This window comes from Euprymna scolopes, chromosome 6, assembly GCF_053919585.1.
Source record: "Euprymna scolopes isolate OS-2025 chromosome 6, ASM5391958v1, whole genome shotgun sequence".
In the NCBI taxonomy this organism is placed as follows: Eukaryota; Metazoa; Mollusca; class Cephalopoda; order Sepiida; family Sepiolidae; genus Euprymna; species Euprymna scolopes.
In genome coordinates, this window is record NC_136487.1 from 16,242,192 (window position 1) to 16,255,639 (window position 13,448).

The 13,448-nt window shown below is 33.6% G+C and overlaps 1 protein-coding gene across 2 annotated transcripts in view; it reads right to left on the reverse strand.

The window, feature by feature from the left end:
* LOC145277534 (F-box and leucine-rich repeat protein 13-like) overlaps nt 1–13,448 on the reverse strand; it is a 117,636-nt gene that overhangs the window by 54,835 nt on the left and 49,353 nt on the right. For both annotated transcript variants that reach the window (XM_080128986.1, XM_080128987.1), the window contains exons 8-11: nt 13,084–13,194; nt 11,526–11,621; nt 9,270–9,295; nt 6,286–6,448 (exon numbers count right to left, since the gene is read on the reverse strand). In XM_080128986.1, coding sequence (XP_079985112.1) covers nt 6,286–6,448; nt 9,270–9,295; nt 11,526–11,621; nt 13,084–13,194 — 396 coding nt within the window. The remainder of the gene's footprint in view (nt 1–6,285; nt 6,449–9,269; nt 9,296–11,525; nt 11,622–13,083; nt 13,195–13,448) is intronic.

Genomic DNA, 13,448 nt, shown 5'->3' on the forward strand with positions numbered 1-13,448 from the left:
TTTTTAGCATTGCTTCGAACAGAATATGTATACATTTTTTTTTAATAATATTCTTTTAGGGAACAAAATTCGTTGGTGAAAGGAAGGTCGATATTTAGAATATTTTTTTGTTTAATCGATCTTTGATATAAAATAGTGCTTGTGATAGATAGAGAGAGAAACAAGTAGTGGGGAAATGTGGAGGGTGGAAAGAAGGGTAACAAATCTTATTAACAAGAGTTGAAATAAATTTCTTCATAAAGAAAATATGACATGTCAAATGATCTACCATCTACTAAAAATGCAAAACACATTATTTCTATAGCTATAAAAGTGAAAATGTGTGTGTGTGTGTGTGTGTGTGTGTTTGTGTGTGCGTGTGTGTACATTACCCAACCAAATAACTTTGTCAATTGTCTAGAGACTCGAGATTTAACATAAGGAGTACTGAGATTTGGAAAAATCTTTTTAATCGGTTTTCGGCCAGAAATTTGGCTGTCAAGTGGTCAAAGTTCAACGATTTGACCTTTGAAAACTATACCAAATTCCTCCACCTATTTTGGGTCTAATCACTTGAAATTTTAAATGTAGATTACTTGGACATGGATCAAACTTTTTAATTTGATTTGAGCCCAAAACAATAAATGTTAAGGGGCCAAAATTGGGGTCCATGTTAAAAAAAAATTGACCTCTGCGATCTCTACCAAATTACTCAGCGAATTTCTGATTTAAACATTTGAAATTTTACATAAAGAGTATTCAGAAATAGGGCAAGCTTTTTATTGGTTTGGGTCGAAAATTTGAGCTGCCAAGGGGTCAAAGGTCAAAAGATTTGACCTTTGCGGTGTCTAACAAACTACACGGCCTATTTTGGGTCTAAACATATGAAATTTATACATAACAGGTATTCAGACATGCGGCAAGGATTTTAATCAGTTTGGGGGGAGAAAATTTGGCTGCAAAAAATTCAAAAAGTGTATTCACATGTAGGACAAGTTATGAACTATACATAGGGCCCGAGCAAAGCCGGGCTGAACTGCCAGTATATCTATGAAAGTGAAAATGTGTGTGTGTGTGTGTGTGTGTGTGTGTGTGTGTGTGTGTGTGTGCTTTTCCCTACCAAATTACTCTGTCAAAATTTGACATGAGTATTGAGATTTGGGAAAATCTTTTTAATCGGTTTTTGGCTAGAAATTTGACTGTCACCTTTGAAAACTCTACCAAACTCCTCGGTCAATTTTGAAGTTTAAATGTAGGTTACTTGGACATAGATCAAACTTTTTAATTTAATTTGAGCCCAAAACAATAAATGTTAAGGTATCAAAATTGGGATCCAAGTTAAAAAACAAATTTGACCTCTGTGGTCTCTACCAAATTACTCAGCCAATTTCTGGTCTAAACATTTGAAGTTTTACATAAATAGTATTCAGAAATAGGGCAAGCTTTTTAATTGGTTTGGGTCGAAAATTTGAGTTGCCAAGGGGTCAAAGTTCAAAAGAATTGACCTTTGCATTCTTTAGCAACTACTCAGCCAATTTTAAGTCTAAAGATTAGAAATTTTACATAACGAGTATTCAGAAATTAGTTTTGGGGCAAAAATTTGACCACCAAAAGGTCAAAGTTGAAAGAGTTTACCATTGCAGATTCTACCAAACTCTTCCGCCAATTTTTGGTCTAAACACTCGAAATATTAGATGTAGGTAACTTGGATATGGATAAAATATTTTATTTTGATTTGAAACCAAAACAATAAATGTTAAGGGTGTCAAAATTGTGATTGCTACCAAATTACTGAAACAATTTTTCATCGAAACATTTGAAATTTTACTTAAAGAGGGTATTCACACATAGGCCAGGTTATGAACAGAAATGCAAGTAGTAAATAAGTTTGGTGTTGAGAAAAATAGTAAATTAATACCAAATAATTTTGGGTTTGAGATTAATGGTGAATTAAGAGTAAATAAGTTTGGAGTTGAGAAAAATAGTAAATTAATACAAAATAATTTTGGGTTTGAGATTAATGGTGAATTAAGAGTAAATAAGTTTGGTGTTGAGAATAATAGTAAATTAATACCAAATAATTTTGGGTTTGAGATTAATGGTGAATTAAGAGTAAATAAGTTTGGAGTTGAGAAAAATAGTAAATTAATACCAAATAATTTTGGGTTTGAGATTAATAGTGAATTAAGAGTAAATAAGTTTGGTGTTGAGAATAATAGTAAATCAATAGCAAATAATTTTGGGTTTGAGATTAATGGTGAATTAAGAGTAAATAAATTTGGAGTTGTGAAAAATAGTAAATTAATAGCAAATAATTTTGGGTTTGAGATTAATAGTGAATTAAGAGTAAATAAGTTTGGTGTTGAGAATAATAGTAAATTAATAGCAAATAATTTTGGGTTTGAGATTAATAGTGAATTAAGAGTAAATAAATTTGGAGTTGTGAAAAATAGTAAATTAATAGCAAATAATTTTGGGTTTGAGATTAATAGTGAATTAAGAGTAAATAAGTTTGGAGTTGAGAAAAATAGTAAATTAATACCAAATAATTTTGGGTTTGAGATTAATAGTGAATTAAGAGTAAATAAGTTTGGTGTTGAGAATGATAGTAAATCAATAGCAAATAATTTTGGGTTTGAGATTAATGGTGAATTAAGAGTAAATAAATTTGGAGTTGTGAAAAATAGTAAATTAATAGCAAATAATTTTGGGTTTGAGATTAATAGTGAATTAAGAGTAAATAAGTTTGGTGTTGAGAATAATAGTAAATTAATAGCAAATAATTTTGGGTTTGAGATTAATAGTGAATTAAGAGTAAATAAATTTGGAGTTGTGAAAAATAGTAAATTAATACCAAATAATTTTGGGTTTGAGATTAATGGTGAATTAAATAGAAATAAGTTTGGTGTTGAGAATAATAGTAAATAAATAGCAAATAATTTTGGGTTTGAGATTAATAGTGAATTAAGAGTAAATAAGTGTGGAGTTGAGAAAAATAGTAAATTAATACCAAATAATTTTTGGTTTGAGATTAATAGTGAATTAAGAGTAAATAAGTTTGGAGTTGAGAATATTAGTTAATTAATAGCAAATAATCAATGGACCTGAGGTCATCTCATCAGCGTCAGACAAGGCCAAACTATTTGCCAAGAATTTTGCAACTAATTCTACCCTATGCGACGAAGGCCATCAACCCTCCGTATTTCCTCCTATACAGACAACATGCTATGCAACGTACAAATATCTGTGCGTGAGGTTGCCAAGCTAATAAAGAACCTTGATTCCAGTAAAGCAACTGGCCCTGACGGCAATCCAATTATAGTGTTGAAAAAGCTTCAACCAGAACTTGCCTCCATACTTACAAAACTTTAAGTGTTGCCTTAAGGAGAAGTGCTTCCCAACACCCTAGAAAACCTCAACAGTATGCCCTGTATTTAAAAATTCAGGTAATAAGTCATCTCCCTCTCATTACAGACCAATAAGTCTCCTATGTGCCATGAGTAAGTTGCTGGAATCCATATTAAACAGAGAAGTAATCAACCACCTCAGCAGAAATAACCTTCTTAGTGACATGCAATATGGTTTCCATTCTGCCAGATCTACAGCAGATGTGCTAACGGTTATATCTCATAGGATTAGTGAATCTCTTGACAAATGCTTCCATTTCTAGGGCAATTGCTCTTGACATATCAAAGGCCTTTGATAAGGTATGGCATAAAGGCCTACTTCACAAGATTTCCAGCTACGATATAGCTGGAAATGTTTTCTCAATTATTAAATCATTTCTCTCTGATAGGCTCATAAGAGTAGTGGTTGATGGGCAGAAATCAGAGACCCACAGTATTAATGCTGGAGTCCCTCAGGGGTCCATCCTGGGCCCAACTCTCTACTTGATCTACATCAATGATCTCCCAAAACACATACTTAAATCATTTGTTGACATCTATGCTGATAGCACGACCATCTATAGCAACACATCAACGGCCATAAATGACAAAGTTCTCACTGATTCTCTCTCCTCTGATCTTGAGCGTGTGGTACAGTACGGGAAGAGGTGGCTGGTTACTTTTAATGCATCTAAAACCAAACTCCTATCTTTACATCATTAACGCTCTGATCCTCATCTGGCATCAATTGAAATGGATGGCTCTCGTCTTGGGGAAGCTCCATGTTTTGATAAGCTTCTGGGATTGACCTTCACTCCTGACCTAAAATGGAACACGTACATCAAGTCTGTTGCCAAGGTCGCTTGACAAATAGTAGGATCCTTCTACCGCTCCAGAAGATATCTCACTACTGATGCAATTTTCTATCTATATAAAAGCCAAGTCGTCCAAGGATGGAGTACTGCTGCCACATCTGGGCAGGAACTGCTAAAAGCAGCCTATCCTGCCTTGACAGAGTACAAAATAGACTTTGTGTCTTAGTGGGGATGCCCTTTTCTCTACCCTGCAACCTCTCTCCCACAGAAGAGACATTGCGAGCCTGTCTTTGTTTTATTGTTATTTCCATGGCAAATGCTCATCTGGGTTCCAATCTCTCCCACCCCCCACCCCCGCCAATCTTTCACGAAAAATACCCATCTAGCTGAAACCACTGTCAATAATTTCCCCCACTCTTTATCTGTGCCTAAATCAAAATGAAGATTCCATGAACAAGGTTTCTTTCTTAGAAGTGCATGCCTGTGAAACTCTTTTCCGTTTGCCTGTTTCCCACCTGACTACAACTTGGATGTCTTCAAATCCAACATAAGCAAATTCCTGATGAACCATCCCCTTAAGTAAGACACTTTATCAAATCTCCATTACTAACGATTACTACAATATTATCCCATTGATTACTGTAAACACAATAACCCTTCTCCCCGAATGGCTTTCGGGCCTTGATAAGTGGTGACTACCATGTAAAAAAAACATAAATAAATAATTTTGGGTTTGAGATCAATAGCGGGTTATTAGTAAATAAGTTTGGAGTTGAGAGCAATAGTAAATTAGTAGTAAATAATTTTGGGTTTAGGATTAATAGTGAATTAATAGTAAATAAATTTGGAGTTGACCGTAATAGTAAATTAATAGCAAATTTTTGGGTTTGCGGTTAATAGTGAATTAATAGTAAATAAGTATGGAGTTGAGAACAATAGTAACTTAGTAGCAAATAATTTAATCACTGCCATCCGTAGTTGTTGTTGTCTCACCACGTTTTTGGCGAATAAAATAATAGTCCGCAATAAATAAATTAATAAATAATACTCATTTCAATAATGAATTCCAATTAAAATAATATATATACCATTCAGTACGGACATGACCATGGAAGATCAGATAATAAATAAACGTGGATTTATAAGGTAAAAAAATCCAACCTTGATCGTCCTTCGGGGCCTGTGGCACAGTTGATAGAGACGTTGAATCTCTACGGTTCCAGATGAACATTGTCTGAAGATAGCGGTTTCAATCCTATCCAAAGCCAGCCAGAGGCTTACTTGGCCAAAAACGTGGTGAGATGACAACAACTACGGATGGCAGTGATTGCTGAGAATGCAGTTAGGCGATTCGAAGTTCCTATCCGTCGCGGTTACTACCTGACAAAGGCCAGAGGAATAGTTGGCCGAAACGTCATGAAACAACAACTAATAAAGATGAGAATAATAGTCCGCAATAAATAAATTAATATGAATAATACTCATCTCAATAATGAATTCCAATTAAAATAATATATCTACTTTATTAAGTTTTACTGATAGTTTAAAATCAATAAATATTCATCATGTTTATTAATACCAGCAACTGAAAATTAAGTTTTAAATAAAACAAACAAACAAACAAAAAACAATTAAAACTATTAAAAGAATCGTTTTTGGTGTCGGAAAACGGGCTAAAATTTTTCTAATTCTGATACCGTAAAAAAGTCTGATTTTTTTTTCAGATTCCGATTAATCGTCCCAACACTAGTAAACAACTATTATATAAAACAAGAGACAGTGTTATGTCAGACATGCAGCAATAATGCATGATGTCAGGTTTGGATAGAGTTACAGTCTATATAGAGTTTAATCATAATATGTTTTAATAAGTTGAGAATAAAGTCATCGTTTTTTTATATAAAATAGTTGACTCATTTTCTTACATTAAAGGGACATAACTTTGCAACGAATGAGTTAGCGTTCTTACATCTTAAATAAGATTTATAATTCAAGAGAATTGAAATTTGGTTCCATTATGTAACATTCCCCACATTTTTTTTTTTTGTAACATATACAACATTTTGTAGGTCTGACTTCTATATATTAAGTACATGTTTACTTACACTGAGTGTGCTGCATTCGGACAAATTAAGATCTTGCAAGTTACTACAAGCGCTAATTGCCAGAAATGATGCTTCTTCAAGGTACGTACATCCTCGCAGATTCAAATGAATCAGATATGGCCGATAATGGTTCAGCAGTCTCCGAGAAGTTGAGTCTGTCAATCTTTAAGATTTAAAAAAAATAATTAAAATCAGCAATGCATAAGGAAATAAAGATAGAAAAATATCATTTTGTGATATGAGCACATTAAATCACTGTATGCAGAACCAACAACAAATAAATTAATTTGCAATTTCTGTGGAATTACTCATTTTACAACAGCCATAATATGCATGCTTGAAAGTGTAATACATATCTGATGAAAGAATAATTTCCCGAGATATTACAATACAGATCCTCGATCTAACCATGTTGACACAAGTAAGTACACAATACATGTAATAAATAAATATATATATATGAGTAAACTTCTATAAAAAGGACATAATTTTATATACAGGTTAACTCTCTCACATTATAGAAAACACCTTCTATAATAATTAATACATATAATCAATTAATAAATTACATTATTAAAATGCACTCATTTCATTTCAGTTACACATCTTTATCTGAATTATAACGGATATATTTGTTCCAAAAAGAATATGAATTGCATCATATCTTTTTAAATATATTAATGGCTATATGATATAAAAAAACTTACTCTCTTTCACAACGCTATGCTTCCCCATTTATTTTTGGAATTTCCAACGACTTTTTCCATTTCTGAAATATTTACATACAGACACACACACATACATCTAATGTGTTATTTATATAGATAAAGATGAATCTGCAAAGCTTAATAGGCCATTATATCTTAATCTGCAAAGCTTAATTCGCCATTATATCTTGATTTGCTTCAGTTTGTGCTTATCCGTTACACCTCTGCATTGTATTGTCTTCTATAAATTTAAATTTCTTTTATATATTATTATATTTTCATGTGTCGACATTCTTTTAAGCACAGTAGAAATACTCTGAAGTGACGATTTGAAGGCCCAGATTTAAAGAATCCATACCAAACAAGAGGTGAACTTTTCGAGCATGTTATCAAAAAGAATGTTTTATAAAGTACCGGATGCTGTTTTCTGAAAATGGTAACTTAGTAAATGATTTCTATTTAAAAACCTCTTTTATGACAAATACATATGGATCATCATCCAAATTGAGCTGTTGTCATGTGTCATCCTTAATGGACCCGATAATTAGAGCAAGAGATGGACAGTGAAAGGACACTGCTTTAGATGGCATAAAAGGAGGAGGCGGGGATATTATGACGAGCAGGTATTATTGACGTTATGTTTGTTGGTCTATGGATAAAACTATTCTGTTTTGCAGATTTGGGCTATGATAACATACACTACATGTGACTCTTGTCAAAATCTATACTAGTTGACGTACGTTCCTTAATATGTAACACCATGAACTACTTTTATAAGTAAAGGTTGGAGTTGAGTTTGTTTTTTTTACTTGGGAGTCACCATTTATTAAAGCTCGAAGGCTACTCGAGGATAAAGGTTAATGAATATAAAGTAGTAGTTTTGTAATCGTTAATAGTGTAAATTAGGTAGAATTTGATTATTTATGGGAACGGATCAACAAGAACTTGTTTACATTGGATTTGAAGGCTACTATGTTGTATTCAACCGGGAAGCAGGCTAGCAGAACAGTGTTCCACAGGTGGGCAGTTCTGGGAAAGAAGCTTTGTTCATGGAATCTACATTTAGATTTAGGCACAGATAGAGAGTGAGGAAAATCATATATAGTGGTTGTAAGTAGTCGAGTGTTTTGTGAAAGTTTGGCAAGGGGTGGGAGAACCATAGATTGGATTTCAGTGGAGCACCTTCCATGAAAATACTGATAGAGCAGAGACAGGCTTGTAACGTCTCTTCTGTGGGAAAGAGGTTGTAGGGAAGAGAAAAGAGCATCACCTACTAGGTTTCGGGTTAGGATTGGAGTTAGGCTTAGGGTAAAGGTTAGAATTAGGCTATAAGGTCAGACAAATAAGAAACATGAGGATAATACGATAATGATGATATAAAATAGAAATTTAAAAACTACAAACTTGAAAATAAAATTTGATGCAAATAATTTTAGTGTTATAGAATTTGAAGAACTATAAAAAAAAAAAAGGGGGGGTTTATCATTCCCACTTACCTCCCTATAATACACTAACAATCTAAAAATAGGGTCTGTCTAATTAACCAATCAGGGACCCCCGTTTATCGGGTTCACTTTTAGAACAATAGTCTCTTCCTCTTTTAACCACAGCTCGTCCATGAAGCAACAGGTAGGAAAATTCCTCTCCTAAAATTTTGTGCCTATACGAACATTATAAGAGCCGTCTAATTCTTTGGACGTAAAAGAACTTTATAGTTGGACTTTCTCTAAAGCCGCAAACACAATAAGTTTTTCAAAACTTGTAAATTTTATTGTTTTAATAATTAATACTTTTTTCTATATCCTGTTTTGTGTCGTTAGTGAATCCCTTTATTTAAGTCTGCTCCAACGAACTTCGCGGCAATTTCGAACTACAACCTCCATTTGCCAGTATTCGCTTTAGAACAAGAGAAAAGAATTAGGTTGGAGAGAAATCGAAAACAAAAACCAAAAATTCATTTTCAGTCTGAACACATTTAAGGTACCAATTTTGTCGATCATGAACATGCTCAAAGCTACTGAATTTTTTTGACATAAAAAGAAAGAGGAGCTATTATGATTTGGGCAGATGTTATGGATGCTATATTGGTAGGTTTATGGATAATACTAAAAAAAGAAACTAACAGAACTTTTATAACAACTTGCTACATCAAGTATAACCAAATGTTATTTAATAGTATTCAATTTGCAGAATACATTTGGTAGAAAACGCTTTTGAGATTTTTCAACATATTTAAAAAATAACCAAAACCAAATGTTCATCTTTGTTTCCTCTTACCTGTGTTTTATCCGATGTAGATTAAGCTGTAAATATAAAATATAATAAAACTAATAAATTATTATTATCTCAATGATTTTTCATACTCAATATCAAATTCTTTTTACTTCGCTATTATCCATATAATAAAGAAACTTTTTTTACTCTTATTGATCCCAAACAAGGTATAGTTCCACTTGGACGTAAGGGGTTACTATTTGGAATCAAATCTACAGGGATACTATATGGGGTGTTGAGCAGTGAGATGTCTGTTCACATTACATCCAAACTTCTGCTTGTCAGTAGTCAGGAAAGCAGGAGACCGGGAGAGAATTCCAAAGTCTAGCAGCTTGAGGAAAGAAATTATTAGAATAGAAGGCCTACTTACATCTAGTGATCTCTACAGTGAAGAGGTGGGATTTTGCTGCTTGTCAGGTTAGTCAAGGTATTTACGTTGAGGGGGCACAAGTTTGTCAGAATACATTCCATTAAAATACTTGTAAAAAAAAGGCATAAGCATGCAACATTGCGGTGATGGGACAGGGGTTGGAGTTTGGTTGATAGTGCAGGATCTATTAGGTTGGAGACTCATTTTAGTTTTAGTTTTGCAAGAAATATTTCTTTGCAAATATCTTGGTTTCTGCATTTTTCAAATGAACAAATAGTAGCAATGATTGTAACTCAACTATTTCTTCATTTGATCATATCCAAAATCGCAAGTGCAATCTTAACCAATAAGTTTGAAGCATATAATTGTTATTTGTTGTTATTATTATTATGATTCACTCACTAAGAATTTTCACACAGGTTAACATCAAAGATTTCTCTTTGAGAACAATCTGCGGTGTTCTCTGGAGTCTGAGTGACAACAAGTCTCCCCAGATTTCCAGTACTCACCACCTTTTCAAATTAGTTTGCATTATCGCAATAGCCATTTACGATTGATTTCTCATTGGTAGCGACCATTGGTTTTCACTGGAATTTGGGTGGCAATAAGCCTTCCCAAGGTCTTAGTCCTCTTCGCACCCATCCAGTGATTGTCTGGTTAGTGCTTTCTCTCCTATTATTATTGTTATTATTATTATTATTATTATTATTATTATTATTATTATTATTATTATTATCCAATACTGTCTTAATACTTCATTATCATCGATGTCGTCATTGTCATCATTATCATTGTCATCGTTGTCATCGTCATCATCATCGTTATAATCATCGTCATCATCATCAATTTATTTCTGGAAAAGTTTTTATTTATCCTTTTTTCCTCCCATTTTTATCACTTCCTCCCATATTTCTTGGTCGTCCCCTGTAAACTGAACCTGTTACCTCAACTATCCTACATCTACTAACTCAAGAACTTTTATCCATTCTGTCAATGTGACCATACCATCATAGTCTGCAGACGTCTCACTGTATTGTCCATATTTAATCTTCCTCTGAGCCTGTCTTTAAGACTCTTAGACTCCCATTATGCATCCATCATATTCATTCACATATCATTTCTTTCCATGCAACGCATGTCCTCAACCTTTACTGACCAGGTTTCACTTCCATACATTATCACATTGCGTACATATGCTTGATAGTGTCATGGAAACTTAATACATTTTTGGATTAAATTTCTTTGTTACTTTTTCTACGTTTGAATATGTTTTAAAGCAAACCTTACTAAAGTTGAAAGTGGCATGAACATTTGCGAATGGGTTGCAAGTGCAGACGTTTTTTTAAATTTCAACTGTCCGGCACAGATGTGAAAAGTCTAATGGTCCCCAATGGAATAAAATGGACAAATCTATCATTATATGTTCTTCGGTGAATCAGAAGAACAAGTGACTCGAAGTTTGCAATAAACAGTGTCTGATAAAAAAAATTTGCATTGATATAAAAAATTTCCTGGTTACTAAACCGAACTTCCTGTTTTAGTTAAAAACAAACCAAAAACTATGTGGTCTCGAGACTGATTTTGGCTATTTTCCCTAATTAAACCCCTTTTATTTAGTACTATTGTTTCATTGTTTTGAATTTGTTTGTAGTATTATAAAATTGTATACTTCATGAAATATGTATTGATTTCTTTGATCTTTTATACAAAAATAACTTCATTTTTTTTTTTTGTATTAATGCTTTTATTTTTGTATTATTAAGTAAGGAGAACATTTTTATATAAATGCAGTTTTTTTTATCCGAAACCGATTGCAGTGGACTTCGAGTCGCCTGTTCTCCTGATTCGTTTTTTAAAAATTATTTTCAAATATCAATCTAGATACTCACGCTGTTCCAGAGAGAACTGACTTGAGTGAGAATCTTCCAGGATCGACAAACACAGGAACAATGAGCCAAATCAATGATGTCCAAATAACTGAAAATCTGTCAAACATAAATAACTACAATGAAGCAGCACAATGAGTTTCAAATCTTAAAATGATATCTCTCACTTTTTTATTTTGTTCTTTAGTTCTCACATTCCATGAACGATGTTTCTGGTAACGGGGTGGGGAATCACTATTTTCTGGTTTGGAATTTATTCATCTAACAATTTTCATTAGTTTTTTTTTTTTTTTTACATTTAAGTAGTATTATTTTTTTAGCTCCTTACATCAAATGGCTTCATGCCTTGTCTGGTATGATTTTTATTAAAAAAAAATGTTGAAATCTAAATTTGAAAATAAGAGTCATGATTTGTAGCAGACTCAAATTATATGAACATCACATATGCAGATACAGAGCTTCCATTGATGAGTCTTGTCTGAATCCTCCTTCTTGTAGATGCAAAGTTTTTCAGCCTCTGTTCGCTTTGCCATCTTGCATATTGAAGTGAAAAATTAGTCTCTCTACTGATCTCTCATAGCTTTGGTATAATGATCATGCCATGATCAAGTTCATTGCAAGTAGTTGTCACCTGTCTACAACATGTCACCTATTGCATATTAGACATTGGAAGATTTGGGTCGAATGCAAAAGCGATACGACTACATGCAATCTGACTTCTTTTTTTTCTTCTACATCAGATTTTAGTCTTTAGAGTGTTCTGAGTGCTGTGGAATCCAGGGTGAACAACACATGTCTCCAGCCTAATTTCCATGCAGTTCAATCCAACCAGCCATATAAATTTTCCTCTCACTTGCGATGCCTCTGTTCAGTCTCAAGAGACAATGGATACCCCCTGTAAGGGTAGCTGTGCATGTAATTGTGAGGCAAAGGTTGCACAATCTCCAACCACACCTCTACTGAATTGGCACTGCTTGACTCCAGTGACAAGGAGAAATGCTAGACAACTGGAAATAACGCCGAGATAAGCGGAGAGCACATATGGCACCTGGAATTCCCAAATGGTCACCATTTTAGTACTGACCAGTCTCAATTTTGCTTAACTTTGCTAATTTAATGGAAACCAGTGTGTCAACATGATTATGTTGTATAACTTACTCTCATTTATTGGCCAGCTAACTGTGTTATAGTCTATCTTTTTAGTACTCTCTTGATCTTACTAGATTCATGGACAAGAATTTATCTAGTCTGGTGGAGTATCCAGCATAGCATTGTTACTACTTAGAGAAGGTGCATGAATCCTCATATAAACCAGTGTAAGATAACCATACCAAGGGTATTTTATTTAGGCTTCGAATACTATGTTATTTTGAATATTTAGGTTTACTTGTTGAAGGAAATATCCTTATGCCAAATTCTTCTGACAACCACTGGGCAGAGATAACTTAACCACTCGAGGACAGTGTTTAGTAGATATTAAAGTTTTCTTCAGTAGGCATTCAAGTTCTGCTTGCCTGCGTGTGTGAAATATAATTATCAGGAGAATTTTCTGGGTTCTTACCTGCACAGCTAACTTGCGGGGTAAGGTAGAGATGTTGTCTTGTGCCTCGCCTGTGTATCCTTGCAGAAGCAATCTTTCTTCATCGTCAACCTTCTCGCCTCTTTCAAGTCTCTGTAGCCAGAAAAATACTGATAGTTATCTATAAAAAAGCTATATTCATATATATATATATATATATATATATATATGGTATATAATATTTATAGTTTATATATGGTATATACAAGGGGCGTGCAATAAGTAATGCCCCTGACCCACTTCCCATAGCAGTAGAGCAACGAAACTTGGCACAGTTATTAGTCTTTTTCTACATAGGAACCACCCAGAGTTATGCATTTCTCCCATCGTTTGATACAGCTCTGGAG